The 20,973-nt window shown below is 58.5% G+C and overlaps 1 protein-coding gene across 1 annotated transcript in view; it reads left to right on the forward strand.

Moving 5' to 3' along the window:
• The window catches only part of ITGA9 (integrin subunit alpha 9), a 293,387-nt gene that overhangs the window by 94,313 nt on the left and 178,101 nt on the right, over positions 1-20,973 (forward strand). The window contains exon 15 of the mRNA XM_062179765.1: positions 492-652. Within this exon, the coding sequence (XP_062035749.1) occupies positions 492-652 (161 nt within the window). The remainder of the gene's footprint in view (positions 1-491; positions 653-20,973) is intronic.

The following is a 20,973-nucleotide window of genomic DNA, read 5'->3' on the forward strand; positions in this document are numbered from 1 at the left end:
CTCACTGTGGCCATGTTTTGCCGAAAAGACAGGGCCACAAAAGCAGGCGGTCACCAGTCGGCCAGCTGGGAGGTAAGTCCCCTGCGTCGTCACAGGTATGGAGCGGACTTAGCATTAGTGAGTTAAGAGGTCTTGGCAGCGGTCCCTCCTGGCGTTGGGCAGGCATCACGGCTTGGTCAGAGCAGTGCAGGAGGCCTTGGCCCTTTGCAGCTATTGCCAACGTTCCGTGGCTCTGCCGCGCTGGTTGCTTGTCACGATGCTGTCCTGAGTGGGGGACAGCTCATTGTCGATGGCTCCTTTAGACACTTCCCACACGATGCAGGAGGTCTAAGTTGGAGAAGTGTGGCGCCAGGGCACGGTTGGAAGGGCAGCCGCCCGATTCTGTGAGCTGCTGGCTTCGCTGAGGAGGCCTGGCCGTGGAGCTCCGTGCCGAGTGGCCTGGGCCCTGGGGTCTGTCCTGGCTGATGTCTCCACCTGTCATTTCTTCATAGGCCTGAATTACGTCCTGACCGCCGACGTGGCCAAAAAGGAGAAAGGGCAGCTGCCGCGGGTCTACTTTGTGCTGCCGGGAGAGACGGCGGGCCTGGTCACCGAGAGGCTGCAGCTGGCGCACATGGAGGAGGCGTGCCGCCACCACGTGGCCCATGTCAAGGTCAGACCCTCTTCCCTTCAGCTCTGAGATGTGCTGTGCAGCCGGTGGGGAGCTCTTTATCCGCACCTTGTCTTTGACAGTGGGGCAGGACAGCCCACTGTGTGCAGGTCCCGGCCTCTGGAAGGGGCCGTGGTGGGCCAGGAGAACAGGGGTGGGTCCTGGCTGACTTGTTTTCAGGGGTGTGGGGGAGGTTTCTCAGCCTGCCGTGGGGCTCGGTGGTCTTCTCAGGGGAGAGCCTCAGAGGCACCTGCTTGGAGTCAGCGGTGACACTGAAATCCACCGTACCATCACCTCCCTCAGTGGCCCACTGCACGCTAGCTCCTTGTCACAGTTCGGGCATTGTAACACTGCTTGGACGAGATGTTTTTTCTACTTGATTACTTTCTGTTTATTTGAGGAGTACATTTTTTGGCCCCTTTTGCCCACTCTCCGTGAATAAACTTTCAAATGTTTTTCTCCTCTTGAAATTGTTTGCTAAATACACTTTGCTGCTACTTCAGGCGGCCAGGCTGTGCTAGGCTACAGAGGGGCAGGAGCCGGCTGCTGCTGAGTCCCGGGCAGGGCCACAGAGCGAGGGGACCGTGAGGGCTGAGTGGTCCACGCGGTGCGTTGGGTGGAATGACGTGAGCTTGGGAGTCACACGGACCCTGTGTGTGTCCGGCTGGGTGGGTACCGTGATCTGTGACTCAGTCTCCAGGTCTCTGAAATGGACACAGTAACACTTGCCTCGAAAGGTGTTGTGGGAATGAAGTGTTCCGTGATGAATATGCTTATAGGGACTACATTGGCAGTATTTGGTTGGGCTGCTCATAATGGATTGCCAATCTTCTAATATTTTTGACTTAACAAAATTGACGCTTTCATATGCAGTGTAACCTAAGGTTATTAACTGGTACATTTCTGATCAATGGTAAAAATAGTAAAAAAGGATTGGAGATGCCTGATGCTCTATCATTGCATAGCTCCTGTCAGAACAGGAGACGACAGCTGCTCCCAGAGGCTTCTGGACTGTGTGTGGAGCACCGGCTGCCCAGCCATGACCTTGCTCTGGCCCAGGGCCCGAGAGTCCATACCCCTGGGGGTGCTGTCAGTGGGGCTGGGCCGTGTCTTCTGCCAAGACTCGTGCCGGGGCCTGCCCAGAGCAGCTGGCCCACGACTCATGGGATTGGCTGTTTATAAACATCTCATGCTCCTGTTAAGCCCGTACCCCCTCTGCCTCTTAGGTTACATGGACTCGTGGGTGCCGTGGGGGGCGTGGGGCTGCTCAGGACAGGCTCCTGTGCAGACCCTGCCAGGGCTTTGAGTGCCTGTGCTTGGCTGCGCGCAGGCGCCCCTCTCGGGCTCCCCTGGGCTCTGTGGGTTCACAAATGCTTTGGGGTGTTGTGCGGCTTCTGGCTTAGGCTGGGAAGCTGCCAATTGTTTGCCTCTGCCTGGGGTCCCTGCTGCCAGACAGGGGCACAGGAGCCTGCAGAACTTTGCAGAGTGGGCACAGGCCAGAGGCAGGGCTGTTTCTGTGGGGCCACCGAGGGCTCCTGGGGAGCAGCAGGGTTGCCCGAGGGCTTGGGTAGCTCCTCCCTGGTGTATAGCGTTGCCGGATTTAGGAAGAACCAACAGGAGTCCCTGGTGAAATCTGAATTCTAGATCAGCATTGATCTAGAATTTAAATTAAAAAAATTTAAATTAGGCCGGCGCCGTGGCTCAACAGGCTAATCCTCCGCCTTGCGGCGCCGGCACACCGGGTTCTAGTCCCGGTCGGGGCACCGATCCTGTCCCGGTTGCCCCTCTTCCAGGCCAGCTCTCTGCTGTGGCCAGGGAGTGCAGTGGAGGATGGCCCAAGTCCTTGGGCCCTGCACCCCATGGGAGACCAGGAGAAGCACCTGGCTCCTGCCATCGGAACAGCGCGGTGCGCCGGCCGCAGCGCGCTACCGCGGCGGCCATTGGAGGGTGAACCAACGGCAAAAGGAAGACCTTTCTCTCTGTCTCTCTCTCACTGTCCACTCTGCCTGTCAAAAATAAAAAAAAAAAAAAATTTAAATTAAAAAAAAATTTAAGTACCAGTGTGTCCCACGGGAGAGAGAGCAGGGCTGCGTTAGTGGGCCGAGACCTAGAGCAGCATGGGTGGAGTTAGTGCTTGGCCATGTTCTCGAGCAAGGAGGCGAGTGCTGGCATCGCGCAGGAGACCTGGAGCTGAGCGCTTTGTGGTCCAGGAGGTGATGTTGCTGGAAGAAAGGCTAATACATTGGGGCCTGCATTGTGGCGTGGTGGGTAAAACCACCGCCTGTAGTGCCAGCATCCCATAGGAGTGCTGGTTCGAGTCCCAGCTGCTCCACTTCCAATCCAGCGCCCTACCAATGCACCTGGGAAAGCAGCAGAAGATGGCCCAAGTGCTTGTGCCCCTGCACCTACATGGGAGACCCAGATGGAGTTCCTGGCTCCGGGCTTTGGCCAGGCCCAGCCATGGCCAATGTGGCCATTTGGGGAGTGAACCAGTGGATAAAACATCTCCCTCTCTCTCTGTAACTCAGACTTTCAAACAAATAATAAATAAAAAAGACAAAGAAAAGAAGAAGGGCTGAAACTTTGAGCTACAGGGAAGCTGTTTGCCACCCGTGGTTGTCTGGGCCGTGGCCGTGGCCTGATGAATGGCTGGGGGCCGTGGTGAGTGGGGATGCTGGTGAGCTAGCGGGCTGGCCCCGGTGTGGCACTGGCCCTGGCTGAGGGGGCAGCAGCTGCAGCCTGTGGTTTGCCGGGCTGTGGGAAACCAGCTGTGGAGGCTGCCGTGGTGTGGGGGGATCCCAGGCAGGCGGTGGGGGAGGGCGCCGGGCCTGGGAGCCACGAGTCGGGCAGGAGCGTGGCGTGTCTCTGCCCCGAGTGTCGCTTTCGCGAGGTCTGGCTCTGGGCTCCACTGACCAGTCACGGGAGCCGAATGAAGACTGGCTTATCACGCGCCAGATGGCCGGCAGACGGCACGGCCGCCGCGGGGGGCTGGGTTTTTGTTTAGACTATCTTTAGGTATTTTTTTTTTCTTTAAGCCTACTCCAATCTTTTTTTTTTCTTTCCTTTTTCCTTTTCCCTGGAAGTTTTCATGCCATATATGGTGATAAGCGTGCGTGCTGTAGCAGTCTGCCGGGCTGACACCTGCCTCCAGCTCACTGCTCTGTGTCCGCGCAGCGCTCTGGCTGGTCGTCCAGAAGCTGCAGACTGGCCGATGACTCAATCCCCCAGAGGGGCTGGGCTGTTCCCGAGCAGAGTGCAGGCAGTTCAGGCTGCTCCTCGAGTCCGTGAACCCCAACCCGCCTGTCCTCCCATTTCCCACACACCAGCCCGGTTTGGGGGATGGGCTGGAGACCTCTAGCGTCTCCGGGTCACAAGTGGAAACCTCGACAGCGCCCCTTAGCCGGAAGGCTGTGCAGGTCTTGGCCCCACGTGCGCCCTGAGCCTTTCCTGCCAGAACCCGCCTCTCCTGCTGCCCTGCTGGGCTCTCTCACTCACCCCTGCTTCTCTGATGCTCCTCACCAGAGGCCTGGTTCTTGTCGTGTCTGAACTGAAGCACCTGCATGTGTGGGTTTTGTAATTTTTTTAGATCTTAAGCACATACCTCTTGCAGTATTTTATTGCATATTTTCTCTTTTAAGTCAGCTGACGTCTAGCCTCAAATAAAATAAGTGAAAACATTCTGTACCCTTTTGTCAACACAAAACCCAGGCTCACAGGCTCCAAACAGAAAGTAACTATGACAATAATCGCTGACAATGTTCACATGTCTTCACGGAAGGAGACACACAGGGTCCCTAAAGTGGAGCTGGATTTCAGTGTTGGCCAAAGCCCCGGAGGGAGAGGAAGCGGCGAAGCTGGAGTGTTCCCTGTGGGGACCCACTTGTCAGATGTCGGGGTCCTGTCAAGGAGCCCTGGCTGTGTGTGTGGTGAGCCCGCTCCCACGTGCTGTCTGGGAAGCCACAGCCACGCTCTGCTCCCACTGCGTGGGCCACACGCCCCATCCCTCCTGCCGAGGGCTCGTCTGCTCTTCAAGGCTAGGGCTTCCTCAGTGCCGGCCACTGTCCTAGGCCTGTCCTTGTGGCCCTGAGCCCGGCTCTGTTCTGGGGCTGACAGGCACGGCCTGCTGGCTTGTCAGACAGAACCATGGTGTGGCCACTAACCGGGCTGGCCACCGTGCGGGGCCCGCTCACCCACCTGCAGACGTTTGGAGGGAGGGGCTTGCTGGTGGCCCGGGCTAAAGCACGGATAGGGGGCGTCCTGCCACGCCCCTGTCCTTTCTGGTTTCCTGGTTGCCCGGATGGTGACTGCGCGGCTCTCAGCCCCCATGTGGAGCCTCGTAGGTTAGGGCGAGGGAGCTGCTTCCTAAGGCGCTGGCAGCCAGGGTGGCGGTCTGGGGCCTGAGGCCGCTGGGTCCCTGCCCCCGTGAGGGTCACGACTCCCTCCAGGAAACTTCAGGAACGCTTGGCTGCGCAGAGCCTGTGTCCCACGCACCATGAGAGCCAGGAGCAGGGACGCATGTTAATGAACGGAACGCACAGGGGACGCCCACCTGCTCTGGCATGCCTGCGAAGCTGCAGGTGCATGGGAGAATGTTCTCTGGTGTTCCGGAAGGCTCCTCGGGGAGGTTGAGCCCTCGGCTCAGGGCTCTACTCGCAGGCGAAAACGGACGCTGGGCATGAGCTCCAGCAGGACCCGCTCCTGTCCCCACAGGAGATTAGATTAAGGGTGTGTATATTCTGGGGGGGGGGGGGTTCCCAGCGTAATTGTGTCCTGTAGACTTGAACCCATACAGGGGACTTCAGACCGGTCACAGACAGCGGTATTATTTTGGTGCAGAATTCTTGAAGTGCATGCCTATGAAGGGGTCTTTAAAAAGTTCATGGGAAATGTGTGTTATGAAAAAAAACATGCATGGATTGCGATTTTTTTCTACCACCATAAACATCTTTTAATTGCATTTTTTCCCACAATCTTTGACCCTTGTATTTTTTTTTTAAAGATTTATTTATTTATTTGAAAGTCAGAGTTACACACAGAGAGAAGGAGAGGCAGAGAGAGAAAGAGAGAGGTCTTCCATCTGCTAGTTCACTCCCCAATTGGCTGCAATGGCCGGAGCTGGGCCGATCCAAAGCCAGGAGCTTCTTCTAGGTCTCCCACGTGGGTGCAGGGGCTCAAGGACTTGGGCCATCTTCTACTGTTTCCCCAGGCCACAGCAGAGAGCTGGATGGGAAGTGGAGCAGCCGGGACTCGAACCGGCGCCCATACAGGAATCCAGTACTGCAGACTGAGGCCTTAACTGCTACACCACAGCACCGGCCCCAACCCTTTTATTTTAAGTTCTGACCTGAGTGTTGCCATGCCCAGACGGGAGCGTAGTGCTCGAAGGAGCTGTTGTAATGGTAGGGTAGCTTGCTCACCACGTGTTTCCCGGGAGGGTGACCAAGGGGCCGTTAGCACGGCTTTGAGGGCTGTGGTGGCTGCGGTCGCTCTGGTTTGCACGGGGGTGTGGGTTGGGAGACCAGGCTGCAGGGCTGGCGTGCGGCGGGCTGAGCTGTCCTCTCTGGAGGCGGGGAAGGTAGAAGGTGCCCGTGTTGGTTCTGCAGCTCGTGGACATGACTTGCCTGTTTATGGGTGTCGTGTGCCTGCTGGGCCAGGCCTGGGCCCCCAGCCTGCATCCCGCACCAGAGTGCCAGTTTGAGTCCCGGCTACGTCACTTCCAGGCCATCATCCTGGGAGGCAGCAGGTGATAGCCCTTTGGCTGGGCCCCTGCCGTCCATGTGGGAGACCCAGATGGAGTTCCGGGCTCCTGGCCTTGGCCTGGCCCAGCCTTGGCTATTGTAGGCATTAGGGGAGTGTAGCCATTAGTGGATGGGCGCTCTCTCTCCCTCCCTCTCTCTCTGTCTCTCTCTCTCTTGACTTTGTGACCTGTGTCCTGGCATGCCCCGGACAGCCCTGGTTCTAACCTGCTGTGTGGTGAAATCGCCTCTCGTTCCCCCTTTCACTATCAAAGGTTCGGGTTTGATGGCGCCCCCTGACCAAGCCAACACTGTGTGCCAGACACGGTGCTAAGCCCTGGAGGGACAGAGCCCACAGAGACAGCCCCTGCCTCCGCGGGCCTCCGTTCTGAGTGCCGTCACCTGCCAAGCCGCGCGCCCGTGCCCTCCACGCGGCTGGCCTGGCTGGCTTTGCTCTTGGTGCTTTCTTCCCACCACCTGCACCTGTGCAGCGCTCACCTGTCTCCAGAGACACCTGTGTTTACGCTGTTGGGACGTTTGCGCTTAGCTCCCGTGAGAGCATAGCTTCCGTCTTGTGGGGCGCTTAGGACCCCCGCCCCAAAGCCCTGGGCCTCGCCTGGGGGGCGGACCCCAGAAATGCTCACAGGGCCTTTCTCCTCTCTGCTTGTTGAAGTCTTTATTTAGTGGGGCATGAAACCTTGGGCAAGAATGTAGACTTGAATCATGTTATCTCAGAAATTAGGAAGGAAGGACAGAGGGGGGAGGGAGGGAGGGAGGGAAGCGTTGGTGTAGTCTTGGGACTGTATCAGTGGATACATTGATTCCATTCTCTTTATAGTAATCTCACAGTAAACAGCAGAAAGATGGGGAAACAGGGCCGAGCAGGCTCTGGTGTTGTAGGTGCCCTTCTGAGGCTGAGAAGAGTTAATGGGCTGTGCCTGGGCGCTTGTTTCCCCTGTTGCTCTAATTCTGACTCACCTGAGCGGGGTTAGCATCTGCTGGGGGAGGCTCTGTGCACACACACACCTGCAATGGTTTCCCACTACCCTCTCTCCTTGGGTCAGTCTAGTGCAGAGAGGAAGGGAGGGGCCACCCACCGGGTGCTGACTGTGGAGCTCGTATAGACCGGTGACCCGTGCCAGCCACTCAGTAGCCAGCGTCTGAGGGAATGAGGAGGACTGGGACTCTCAGGAAATGGCCCAAGGTCTGATCACCTTGAGGACGCCTCCCGGAGCTGTCCCCTGGGCCGAGGGCAGCTCCCCGCTGGCCGGGAGGCCGGGAGGCCAGCAGGGAGACCCCTGATGGAGGTGAGTGGGAGCCGGTGTGGGTCTGGGGCTCACTGCTGGGCTGCCTGGAAGATGTCACACTGGGATAGAAATCCGATTGTGCTACACGCGAAATGATACACTTCCTAGTAGCCGTGTTGGCACCAAGAAGAGTGGGCGAGATTAGTTTGGATGCTCGTTTTTATCTGCCGAGGCTGCCATACCCAGGTCCCTGACGGGCGGCTTGGGCCAAGATGTTTGCCTGCTCCCGGTTCTGCAGGGCGGAAGCCCCAGGTAAGGAGTCGGCAGCTTTGGTGTCTTCCGAGACCTCTCTCCTTGGCTTGCGGCGGCGTCTTCCGCCTGTGCCTCTCACGGTCTGTCCCGTGGGCGCAGCGCCCCCCGTGTGTCTGAATCTCCTCCTCTCGTGGCAGCGCGAGCAGGACGGGGCCTCCCAGCATTCTCCTAACTCAATCAGCCCGTGAAAGTCCCCTTCTCCAAATGGCACAGTCACCTCTGAGTCCTGGGGTGCGTTATCCGCTTGTGAACTTGAAGGGCACACAGCAGCTCATAGCAACACGTTAGTGCTGAATGAATGAATGTTGTGAGGCAGAGAGAGAGAGAGACACAGATAGAACATAGGCCTGCCATCCACTGCTTCACTCCCCAGATGCCCACAACAGCCACGTCTGGGCCAGGCCAAAGCCAGGAGCTGGGAACTCAATGCAGTTGTCCATCTGCAGGTTCACTTCCCAGATGGCCGCAATGGGAAGGGTTGGGCCAGGCTGAAGCCAGGAGCCAGGGGCTCCAACCAGGTCTTCCATGGGTGGCAGGGCCCACGCACTTGGACCGTCTCGTGCTGCCTTCCCAGGCACGTTGGCAGGACGCTGGCTCGGCAGCAGAGCAGCCAGGACTGGAGCTAGCGCTCTGGAACTAGCGATGCTGGCGTTGTAAGCAGCAACGCCACAGCACGGGTCCCCCCCTGAGGGTCCGAGAAGCATTTTGCCATTGTGAAGGCTGCCCTCAGCCTCGGGTCAGTAAGCCTGGTCTGACTGCTGAACCGAGGTTGCTGGAGCCAGAGCTCCGTGAGCAGGCGTCGGTGCAGTCTTGTGCCTCTGAAGCAGACTGGCGGGGTCCCGGTGATGGGACAACGTCCCCGCTGTCAACTGGCAGAGTCAGTTCAGTTTGCCACTGACCCCACGAGGAGCAACCTTTCCGCTTGGCTTTTTTTTTTTTTTTTAAAGAGTTATTTATTTGAAAGGCAGAGTTAGGAGAGGAGAGGGAGGGAGGTGGGGAGAGAGAGAGGGAAGTAGGGAGAGGGAGAGGGAGAGGGAGGTAGGGAGAGGGAGGTAGGGAGAGGGAGGTAGGGAGAGGGAGAGGGAGGTAGGGAGAGGGAGAGGGAGGTAGGGAGAGGGAGAGGGAGGTAGGGAGAGGGAGGGAGAGGGAAGGAGAGGGAGGGAGAGGGAGAGGGAGGTAGGGAGAGGGAGAGGGAGGTAGGGAGAGGGAGAGGGAGAGGGAGAGGGAGAGGGAGACCCACCTTCCATCTGCTGGTTCACTCCCCAAATGGCTACAACAGCTGGAGCTTGGCCGACCTGAAGCCAGGAGCTTCCTCTGGGTCTCCCACGTGGGTGCAGGGCCCAAGCACCTGGGCCATCTTCCACTGCTTTCCCAGGTGCGCTAGCAGGGAGCTGGATCGCAAGTGGGGCAGCCGGCACATGAACCACCTGAACCGGCGCCCGTACGGTATGCCGGCGCTGCAGGCGGCGGTTTTACCTGCCACACCACAGTGCCAGCCCCTCTGCTTGGCTTTTGATGACATTGCAGGAATTCCTGGGGGCTTGGCTGGAGGGGCGGGGCTGGGTGTGTGGGTCAAGACGCCTGGGGGGGCTAGAGAGGGCCACGGCTCACCCATGGGCTCCAGTCCAAGGCTCCCCGGGCCATATCCGCCAGCCCTGTGAGCACTCATGTGGCTGGGGGGTGCGGGGATGGGTGCAGGAAGCAGGCCCTCGTGCTGTCTGGGTGCTTCCTGTGTTGGCGTCAGGGCATAAGCATTTCCTGTGCCCCACAAATAATGCTGTCCACCTGCAGGGCATTCCTGGGAAGTGAGTGAGGGCCTCCCTCCACTCCTCCACCCCGCCCACAGCTGCTCCACCGGCTGGATTCTTCCAGCAGGGACAACCACGGGCATCCGTCAGCTCGGCGCCCTGGCGGGGGGAGGCCTCGCGGGGTCTGGCCGCGGGGTCTGGCTGCCCGTCCAGCCTCCCGTCCAGCCTGCCAGGGCGTCAGCAGCCCGAAAGCCTTTCCTGATGCCTCCGAGCATCACACCCTCCCGGTCCCGCTCCACCCCACCCCGCTTCCTCTGCCCCCAGGGTCGGCGCCCCAAGCTCCTGGGGGCTCCAGTTTGCTCTGTGACCAACCTTCAGCCCCTGCTGAGGAGGGTCAGGGAGGCTGAGGGAGAAGAGGTCTGGCTCCCGTCTTGCTCAGCAGCGCTGGAGGGAAGGTGCCTGCATCATGGGCGCGGGGCAGCTGCTGCTGCTGCCTCCTGGTTCCCGGTTCCCTCCCCAGCGGCGGCTGCAGCGCCATCGCTTGGCTCCACTGCTGGCGCCCTCCTTCCCGCACGGCGCTCTGCATCAGATACGATGTGTGTCCGCGGAGCAGCCCTGGACGTGCCCTCCGTCCTCCTCCATCCTGTACCTCCCCCAGCTGGATGTTAGAGAAATGTTAGCAGGAGACACATTGTCTCCTTACCTGATGGATGAGCCCCAAATTCCATGAACTTGGGTTGCAACCAAGGCAGCACTGGCCAGAAATACGTATAGATTCAAAGAGGTTCGGGATAATGTTTTTTATTAATGATAGAGCCATAAAGAGCCCCAGAAAGATTTTAAGATGCTTGGCACCGGGGGCTGCCATTTGTCTCCATATCCCCGGCACCACGCTGAGTAGTTGTCGTTGACTGATTGTGCAGGATACGTCCTGTGAGTGTCAGGAGGAGCTGGGTCCTGTCCAAGATGAACATATGCCCAAGACATCTTGCTACAAGTCTGTTATGCTAGCTTTGGAACCAGCGATGCAGCCCGAGTTAGCTTCTCTGTGTTGTCCGAGCGATTCTTGAACAGTTGTAGCAAACAGTGTGTGTTGTCGTGAGTACTCTGATGCCTGTCTGGTCACGTAAGCTGACAACCAGCTGGGAACCCTTGGTAACCTGAGAGTCCCCGTGTTTAAGCCTGGCCTCGGAGCGCGCCATGCCTGTGCCCCGGGGCTGTCACAGGAGGTCTTGGGACTTTGGTGCAGGTGGTGCTCGGCCCTCGCTTTGCTCCACTCTGAGGTGGGGGCCTGGGGCAGACGCTGCTGCCTCTCCTGGCTGCGCCGGCCCCGTGTCCTCTCAGCCGCAGGTGTGGAGTGTTTGAATTCTGTCTCATTCCCCCCACCCCCGTTCCCCTGGTGTGCCGTGGGCAGCGTTGGACACCTGAGTGTTGCGTCAGGAAGACAGGTTCCCAGCTGCAGCTTCGCTGGGTCCGTGTGGGAGCTGCTCAGGTTTCCTGGGATGTCCGCATCGGCCAGGGGCGCTGTTCTAACTGCGTGCCACCTGTGTGACGTCCTGCTGGGCCCCTCCCACCCTGCCTGGTGCTCCCTCATCCTGCATGGCAGCTGCAGGGCGCCTGCTGGTCCTGTCCATGGAGCGGAACTCGGTGAACCCCGGGTCCTGCTCGAATCAGCCGACGGCCTCAGGGGCATCATTCCGAACGCCAGCATTTCCCTCAGTTGTGTTGCAGAGGGTGATTGCAAGTTCGGTGGCAAAGCAAAGCTTGTTTGACGCAAGGTTTGGCGCCCGCTGCACGTAGCGTGCTGCGTGTAACTGTGGGTGATTTTCTTTGCTGTCGTCCCCGCAAAGCTGTACACGCCAGGATGTGCACGGGGGACGTGCGCTTCGCCCTCTCCCTCGTGGGCTTGGCGCAGACGCTTCTCTGCTGAAGATTAAGAGGTGTTGCTGCGAGGTAGATGTGTGTGCTCTCACGTAAGTTGGCTTTATGCCTTTCTCCCGGCTGACACACTCTCTCTGGCTCCACCTTGTAATAATGGAAGGACTCGGTGAGATTTCACATCTAGAGGTTTTTCTCGGAGCCTTCTCTGCACCAAGACCCGTGTGCAGACACTGCGGGCTCTGACCCCAGCCGCTAGGGACCCCACTGTTTATAGACTGCCATCGGTCCCCTGGGGACTGAGTTGTTTGTTATATTTTTAGAGGCCTCCTACACGCTGGAGGACGTTCTGAAAGCCCCTATCTCGGGCTAAATTTAGCTGGATTCTTAGCGGCGTAGATGGATTGCTGATCTTAATGGGAGAAAATATGATCCCCTCTCCCCCTCCCTTGTCGTTAAATCATTATTGATTTATGACCAGAGGCGCAGCCAGTGGATGAGCGAATGTCTTTATAAAACTGTGACCCACCCGCCATCGCGATGGATGCACTCACCCTTTAATGCAGCAGGCACCTGTTGAACGCCTGGGCCTGCAAGCCAACATCGTGCTGGGCCAGGCTCAGCTCGGCCAGCAACGCAGCCAGAGCCAGCTCCACCCCGCGGGGAGACCATGGCTGGAAGAGGCCCGGTGGGATTAGCAGGCACCTGAGACAGCGCCCTAATGAGGGGAGTGGGGCTGGAGCTGGGAGGCAGGGCTGCCACGAGGTCAGAGGTTGCAGCAGAATGGGCCTGCCCCTGGGGTTGCCGGGGACCCAGGGCCCACGCCTGCCCTGTGGTGAGCGAGGACCAGGCCTGGCGCCACTTCGACGCCCGCACTCACCAGCCGGGACCGAGTGCGCGTCTGACCTCCTGGAGTCCTGTGGGAGGGAGGCATCTCCATCCCGCAGTGAGGAGTGCTGGGATGCTGTATCCAGAGCGCCCAGACCAGCGCTTAGCCTGTGGCTGGTGCTCCTCCTTGTGCGCCCTTTAGTTGGCCTTAACGGGTTTCCTTGAGCCTCACGAGTTCCCTTGGCTTCCTGTTGAAGGCTGGGTTGACGGGTACAAGCAAGGACATGTTTCTTCTGTGGGCGGGGTTTGGACTGGCAGATGAACCCTGGCTACCATCCCTGTTCCCCAGACAAGGACAAAGGGTGGGCGAGAAGATGAGGCCACAGAGCTTGAGGACGGAGGGAGATAATGCCTCGTGCCTTATGTGGCCGCGGAGCCTGCACCATCATTGATGAGCGGGTCTTACCCTGGAGCCGGGGGCTGGGCCCGACGATGGCTGGCTGTGGGCCCAGAGGGGCAGGCGGAGAAGGAGAGAATGTTCTGGACACGTGGCGGCAGCGGTTGCACGGCAGTACGAATGTGCACTAGAAATGTCCCCTCCATTCACACACAGATGAATGGCGGACCTGGGGTTGGACCTGAGAGTCTGTGTCTGGGACAGGTTCCCCGGCACCGTTCTGGGGACCACACACGAGGCACCTGCCGAATGGCAAGGGGTTCACTTTGGGAACCACTTGGCGGGAAGCCCTGGGGACCCTGGGGCGGCTTGAGTGGCGATGGGATGTGCTGTGTCTCTTGCTGCACCTCCCTGGCCTCTGATCTGACTAGCTGCAGGAGGAGCTGAACCCTGGAAGGCAGGTTGGAGTTTGCTGCATTGATGGAGACGTTCCGGGGAGAGGGGAGCCCTCGTGCCAAGGTCCCCCCCCGGCCTGGCCTTGGTGTTGCTGTCTTGGAGGTATCGGGAGGCCTTGGAGTGACAGGCTGCAGGTCTCTTGGGCAGAGTCGTGGCTGAGCATGGAGCCAGACTAGGTGTGGTCTACGTGGCTCGCTTCCACGGGTGCCCACTGCGGTGTTGGCTCTACCGAAGCTGCTTGGAGGATGTGCGTGATTGAGTCAGATCAGAGAGAGGGTTTTAAGTCTGTGTGGATCTCACAGCTGTGAAGAACCAGCGCCCCTGCAGAGCGATGCCCGTGCCCCAGAGCGGCTGCCCTCATCCCGCTGGGCCCCGGCGTTTCTTCTTGGCCTTGGCTGACCTCCTTCCCAAGTGTGCCGCAAAGCCCAGTGGGATGTCCCTCTCCAGTGCCGTCCAGCTTCTGGACAGCTGTAGGACCCTGTGGGCGGTTCTGGCTGTGGCTATTCTTGTGTTGAGTGTGCAGAAGGTTCATCAGTGGCATCTCAGCTGCCTGGGGCCATCTGGGGTGGGAGTGGGGGAGTGATGCCCCTGTGAGTTGCAAAGAAGGAGTTTGGGGTTGGGTTGTCTTGCGGGTGTTGGGCACCTTGGAGAGGCTCGGCACCTCCAGCAGTGGGTGGGTCCGGCTGCTGCTGCCTTCCCTGCCCAGTGGCCTCTTGGTGTGGACTCCCAGGCTCACTTGGGATACTTCTTACACTTCCAACCGAGGGACCTGGGAGGCCACCAGCAGGGGCTGCCTCTGGGAACATGGGCGCCCTTGCACATTGGAGAGCTTCCTTCCATTTCTAAAAATACAGAGTCTCCTATTTTAATCCTTTTTCTTTTTAATTGCAAAGGGGAACTAATAATGAGAGAATCAATCCAAGGAGTACGGAGAGAAAACACTAGGCAAACACAGACCAGAAAACCGTGCTGAATGAGAACCCAAGCTGTGGCAGCCGCCGAGGGGAGCAGCCGAGAACTGACAGCGCTCTGACTCCATGGTCAGCTTTAGAGAACCACCAAGCTCCAACTCCATGGTCCGCTTGGAGCTCGGGCGAGGCTGCTGGTGTCGCACGCTTGGGATGTACCCAGGAGAAGTGGCCTTTTGTTAATTGGAACTGTCACTTTGCCATCGCTCGAGAGGCGGGGGCTCACCGGGCCAGAAGCTCTGGCTGTTTTTCTGAGAGGGAGCTGCAGGTGGAGGGGTGGTGACTTAAGCCTAGCGGATAGTTCCTGGCAGTGCGGCGGTTGGTGGGTGGCAGTGGGACAGGGGGAGCTGGCTGCCCAGCAGGACGGAGTGCCCAGAGCTGCCGCTCCCCAGCCAGGGCCCGCCCAGGGAGAGAGGCCAGCCAAAGGCAGCTCTCCCACAGTTGTCCAAGAGCCGGGGAGGGGGCACAGACTTGAGCCTGGGCCTCGCAGAACTGCCCCCGTGTGGTTCACGCTTCAGGCTCCGTGAGTGGGGACTGTGAGGCCGCCCGAGAACACGGCAAACACCAGAGTCAGGGGAGGGGCTTACTGGGGGAAACGTGACGGATCGGAGGGAAGGGGCGAGAAGGAAAAGAGGGAGGAGAGCGAGAGAGAGATCTGGAGATGGAGAGAAAGAGGGAGAGAGAGAGAGCACCACACGTTCAGGAGCAGGTCCTTTTAAAGCCTTGCTGGGGGCGGGCAGGGAAGCAGGAGCAGCAAATCCCATTAGGATGGGGGTGGGGCTGACACTGGGTGGCCACCTGGCTTCCAGCCATGCAGCGGGGCCGGGGGCTAGAGCCAAGGATGGTGTCAGGGCGTAGATCGCGCCATATTTAAGACTGCGCCATAATCCTAACGATGACAAGATCAACACACCTGGACGAGAAGGCCAGGCCCACCAAGCAAACCCAGAGGGCCCTGGGCAGGAAGTGAGTCAAGCAGCCAGAGGCGCTGTCCGGGCAGTGGCTGGAAGTGAGCCGTCTCATCCCATAATTCAGGTCTGTGGCTCTCTTTGAAACCCGTGACTCTCAGGTGTCCGTGGGCATCGGGGTCACCTGGGGAACCGATCACAGCACAGAATTTCAGGTTCCCTGGGTCTAGGCTGGGGCAGGAATGCCCTTCTTTCTGTTTTCCTTTGCTAAACTTGAATGGCAGAGCTACGGAGAGAGTGCGCAAAAGAGATCTTCCATCTGCTGGTTCACTCCCCAAATAGCTACAATGACTGGGGCTCGGCTGGGTCAAAGCCAGGAGCCAGGAGCTTCCTCCAGGCCTCCCATGTGGGTGCTGGGGCCCAAGCACTCGGGCCGTCCTCTGCTGCTTTCCCAGGTGCATTAGCAGGGAGCTGGATCAAACTTAGAGCAGCTGGGACACCACCCAGCACCCATATGGGATGCCGGCACTGCAGATGGTGGCTTAACCCACTGCATCACAACACCAGCCTCCCTCCATTTTTATAAAAGATTAATTAATTTATTTTTTAAACTTTATTTAATAAATATAAATTTTGAAAGTACAACTTTTGGATTATAGCAGCTTTCCCCTCCATAACCTCCCTCCCACCACAACCAACCATCCCATCTCCCATTCCCTTGGAAAAATTTATTTATTTTGAAAACCAGTGTTACATAGAGAGAGGGAGAGACAGAGAGATAGAGAGTGAGATCTTCCAACCTCTGGTTCACTCACCAAATGGTCACAATGTCTCGTGCTGGGCCAGACTGAAGCCAGGAGCTTCATCTGGGTCTCCCACATGGGTACAAGGACCAAAACACTTGGACCATCTTCTACTGCTCTTCCCAGGCCATTAGCAGGGAGCTGGACTGGAAGTGGAGCAGCTGGGTCACGAACCAGCGCCCACATTAGATGGCAGCGTCGTGGGCTGTGGCTTTACCTGCTTTGCCACAATGCCGGCCTACCCCCGCCCCCGCCTTTGTGTGTGCATGAAGATGTGTAACACAGAGTTACAGAGAGAGGCAGGAACCAAGAGAGACAAATCTTCCGTATACTGGTCGCAAGTGCTGGAGCTAGGCCAGGCGGAAGCCAGGAGCCTGGAACTCCTTCCGGGTCTCGCATGTGGGTGGCAGGGGCCCGGGTACTCAGGCCATCCTCCACGGCCTTCCCAGGCACATCAGCAGGGAGCTGGATCAGACACAGAGCAGCTAGGATTCAAACCTGCTCCCGTGCTGGCCTCGCAGGCAGTGGCTTAACCCCCTGTGCCCAACACCAGCCCCAGGAATGCCTTCTGATGACTGGCGATCCTGGTGCAGCTGGACCTGGGGCCACACTTGAGTGTGCAAAGGACTCTGGGGGGAGGGGAAATCTGCTTCCAGCTCCCGAGGCCCCGGAAGCCAAGGAGACCCCTGGGCTGGAAGGTGGCAGGGATGTGGGAGGGGGAAGCCCCTGGGCCAGTCAGGACCACTCTCTGAGGACCCATCATTGCCCTTACGCTTGCTGCTCGCTTTCAGAAATTCGACAGGGCGGTGGGTGTTTGGGGCAGCAGTTCGATGTCCCTTGGGATACCTGCATCGCATTTTGGAGCACCTGGGTTTGAGGCAGCCCCACTTCTGTGAACCCTGGGAGGCAGCAGGTGGTGGCCCAGGGAGGGGGGTCCCTGCCACCTGCTTCCCGCTTCGGCCCAGCACGGACGCTGCCGTTGTGGGTATCCGGGGAATGAAACGGTGGATGGGAGCTCGCTGTCTCCTGCCTGTCCCTGTCTCTGAGAAGGAGAATTGAACAGGCGGTCACGGCGCTGCAGCTTTGGTTGAAGAAAGAAGGGACGTGAACGCCTGCCCTGTGGGGCCTGGGCTGGTGACAGCCATCGGGGTTTTGTCGTCTGTGGTTCGCCCCGTGCGGCCCCGTCTCGTGCACGCTTGGCTCTGAGACGGGGTGCAGGGCCTGCGAGGGGGTGAGTGTGCCCCCCGTGCACCGGCTGCGCAGACGGAGCTGAGCGTGTTTGCTTCCTGGGTCCCTCTCCCCCGCCCCCCCTCCTCTGCCTCTCTGCTTTCTCTCTTGCTTCTCAAATAAATAAAAGATAAATACAGTTGGGATAATGCTAGAACTTATGGAGTAGGATGCTGTGAGGATTTGATAAGACAATACCTCTCATGCGATTAGAATTTCCCCCGCACTTAGGTCCAGAAAGACGTGCGTAGGTTTGGTCACTGCCAGCCTTCAGGCGTCAGAAGGTTCAAGAAGGTGAAGTTCCTGTACTCACTCGTTTATGAGTAGAATCTTGTTTTTCTGCCTACCAAGATTATGCTTTGTAGAGGCTAAAAGTGTGTCTTTTACCGAAAAATCAACTAGAGGTTGCAAAAGAAACTCTTCAAGCCTCATCTAAATATTACTGATCATCTAAATATTACTGATCGTCGTCACCTCTGGTTCTGATTTATAAATAGCATTAAATAGCCTTACATAATAAATTTGTGTGTTTATTTTTTATTTATTTTTTGACAGGCAGAGTTAGACAGTGAGAGAGAGAGACAGAGAGAAAGGTCTTCCTTCCATTGGTTCACTCCTCAAATGGCCTGAACAACCTAGGGCTGGGCTGGCTGAAGCCAGGAGCCAGGAGCTTCATCCGGGTCTCCCACATGGGTGCAGGGGCCCAATCACTTGGACCATATCCACTGCTTTCCCAGGAGCATTAGCAGGGAGCTGGATCAGAAGCGGAGCAGCCGGGACTCCATCCGGCACCCATGTGGGATGCCGGTGCTGCAGGCAGCGGCTTTACCAGCTACGGCACAACCACCGGCCTCTGGATTTGTGTATTTAAAATGTGGAGGTAGGGGCAGGCATGTGACGCCGGGATGAAGTAGCCGCTGGTGACACCTACATCCCGTGTCTGGTGCCTGGCTCGAGTCCCGGCTCCTCCCCTCATCCCAGGTGCACCCTGGGCGGCAGCAGTGGTGGTGAAGTAGCTGCACCCTTTGCCACCCACGGGGGAGACCTGGATGGAGCTCTGGGCTCCGGGCTTCAGCCTGGCCCAGCCCTGGCTGTTGCAGGCATTTGGGGAGTGAATGAGCAGATGGAAGACCTCTCTGTCTCTCCATCTCTTTCAAATAAAATAAACAAAACAAACTGAAGAGGAACGTGATTCTGAGGGAACCTCACCGGTGACCTTACGTCCGCAGCCTTGTACTCTCCTCTTTTCAAAGGGCCTTGGTGGGTTGTGTCTCACGTCACTCGTCCAGCGGCTGTACTGGATTGTTAGTTCCGTTGTATAGCTCATACAGTGACGTCATCTGAGGAGGCTGGCCCGGGTGCAGCAGGTGGCGGGCCACAGAGCTGGGATTTCAGCCTTATTCCCGCTTCTGCCCAGTGTGTGTGCCCCGTGGCTGGTTTCCCACCTTGGGCTCCCGTTCATGTGTGTGATGCTGTTTTTGTTACTCTCTCTGTTTAACAAACCGCTCCCAATTCTGGGGATGAGAGGCAACCGTTTTCCTTTGCCCCTGGATCTGTGGATCATTCAGGTTGAGCACGCGGACGGCTGGGCGGGGTTTGCTGGTGCTCAGCCGCCCCTGTGGCTGCAGCCCCCTGGGGGCTCCCTGCAGGGGCAGGGCCTCGGATGGACGGGCAGCTGTGGTCTCTCTGCAGCGGCGGGTGTGGGGCTGCTCCTAGTGAGAGTCTCCGGATAGCAGGGCAGAGTGTGTGGCGCCTCTGCTGCTCACGGCCACCAGGGACTGCCCAAGTCCAAGGGGAAGACACCTAGACCTCGCCCGTCCGGTCACCAGCGTAGCCGTGTTCTTGGGAGGAGCTGACTTCAGGGAGGGACGTGCGTTTTTGGCATTGGAAGGAGAGACGGTGGGGTCTGCATGTGCAGCCCGGGGAGTACAGGGGAGGATCTGGAGTGGGGGGGAGGGGAGGGGTGCCGGCCATTGACTGGCCCACGGGTGTTGGTTCTGTCTCTGAGCGGGCAGGGCTGGTCTCGTGGCCCTGCTAGGCAGTCACTTCCCGCGGAAAGCCCTGGACTCCACCGTCCATTCTGCTGAGAACCTGACCTTACTGAAGGCCGTTTTCCGGTTTATTTACATTTAGCACAGGCCCTACGACGTTCCGTCGGCCTTCTAGAAAGCGCAGAGTTCCGTTCAGCCGTGCCCTGCTGCCGCCCGAGTCACACAGGCAGGAGGTTGGATGTCAGAGCTTTTTTCACAACGGGGTGAAGTTTATTTTCAGTCCTGGGGCTCTTCCTGGGGGAGGGGTTTCCTCTCTGTGTGCTGCCCCCACCGGCATCGCCGCGTGCTTACTGTTGGGTCCTGTGCACGCACAGCCTCCGAGCGTCGAGCTTTGCATAATGGCTGGAGACGCTCCAGGGTGAGTGGAGAGTGAATGCCGCTTGCGCTCTGACCTGTGGCTTAGGATCAAGTGTGGTGCCATAAAACGCCAGTCCCGGGAGTCCCCTTTGCTGATTTTTTTCCTATTATTCTTTCCTGTTATTCCATCTCCACGCAGGTCCTGCAGCCAAGGATTGTTGCATTAAGATCCAATCTGAAATGAAAGCTTACGGTTTTACCCAGTAAGCCGTAAAGCTGTTGAACTCCCACCGGGATGTGGTTACCTTTCCCTACACTTCCCGAGCCGTCTCCTGTTAGCCCCACAGCTGATTTCTTACGGAGTCTCTGGAAAGTTCCCTGGCGCGGCACCGCCGTTCCCCTCGGAGGGGGAATGTTAACTGCTCCAACCTCTGAAGGTCGTGGCCCCACAGCTGCTCTCCCTCACTGCGGGAGGAGGGCTGTCTGGGTGGGGCTCGCGCTTCCCTTCCTGGTGGTGCAGATCTGAAGTTGTGCTGGGAGAACGGATCCACATCAATAGAACCTTCCAGAAGAAGCCAGAATTTTCCAGAACACCCCAGCCTGGAACTTTGGACTGCGGAGGCAGCTCCCTTGAGTCACGGCTGGTAGGGTGTGGTGGCAACTGTGCACAGGAACATGGCCATGTCCGTTGGTGAGAACCCTGGTGTGAGGCTTATACAGCCACAGACTGCTCATGACCCAAGCCACCTGTGCCCGTGCCACTGGTGTAGCTCTCGCCTGCTCGATCCTGTCGACAGCGGCTGATCCTAGGCTGCCCCGTCTGCTGGCATTGGGGTGGCATGGTGCACCTGCAGGAAGCGCAGTGCCCAGGCCGGCAGCGAGGCAGGACCCAAGTCCCATGTGTTTCGCCTGGAGCAGGTGCTGCTGTATATTTGACTGTTGCTTGGGTGCCCAGGCCATCCTGGTGCGTGGTAGGTGGGAGTGGGGGTGCTCGGTGCTCGCACTCAGGTGACAGAGAGGCTGTAGAGCTGGCTGTGTGGCTGCACGCAACCCTGCCCCTTGGGCACCTCCTTGCCAAGGTGGAGCTCCTGCAAGGGGCTCTGAGCGTTCTAGAACCAAGCCAGGAAGCCCCAGAGGCTGTAGTACTGCCCTGATCATAGGTCAGGATTTTCACCGTTGAATTGGAGGTAGGGCGCGGCTAATTTTAGGCTGTGTGAAAATCGTGTCAGGAAACAAAGCCTGGGAGTGGGCACTTGCTGCACGGTTAAGACACAGCTTGGGACGCCCGCATCCGTGTTGGAATGCCTGGGGTCGGTCGGTCCTGGCTTGATTCCTGATCCCAGCTTCCTGTGAGCGTGCACCCTGGAAGAGAGCAGGTGATGGCTCCGGTACGTGGGTCCCGGGTGGTCCCCAGCCTCCCCGGGGAGACCTGGATGGGGTTCTGTGCTCCTGCCTTCGGCCTGGGCCCA

Source organism: Lepus europaeus, chromosome 2 (assembly GCF_033115175.1).
Source record: "Lepus europaeus isolate LE1 chromosome 2, mLepTim1.pri, whole genome shotgun sequence".
Classification (NCBI taxonomy): domain Eukaryota; kingdom Metazoa; phylum Chordata; class Mammalia; order Lagomorpha; family Leporidae; genus Lepus; species Lepus europaeus.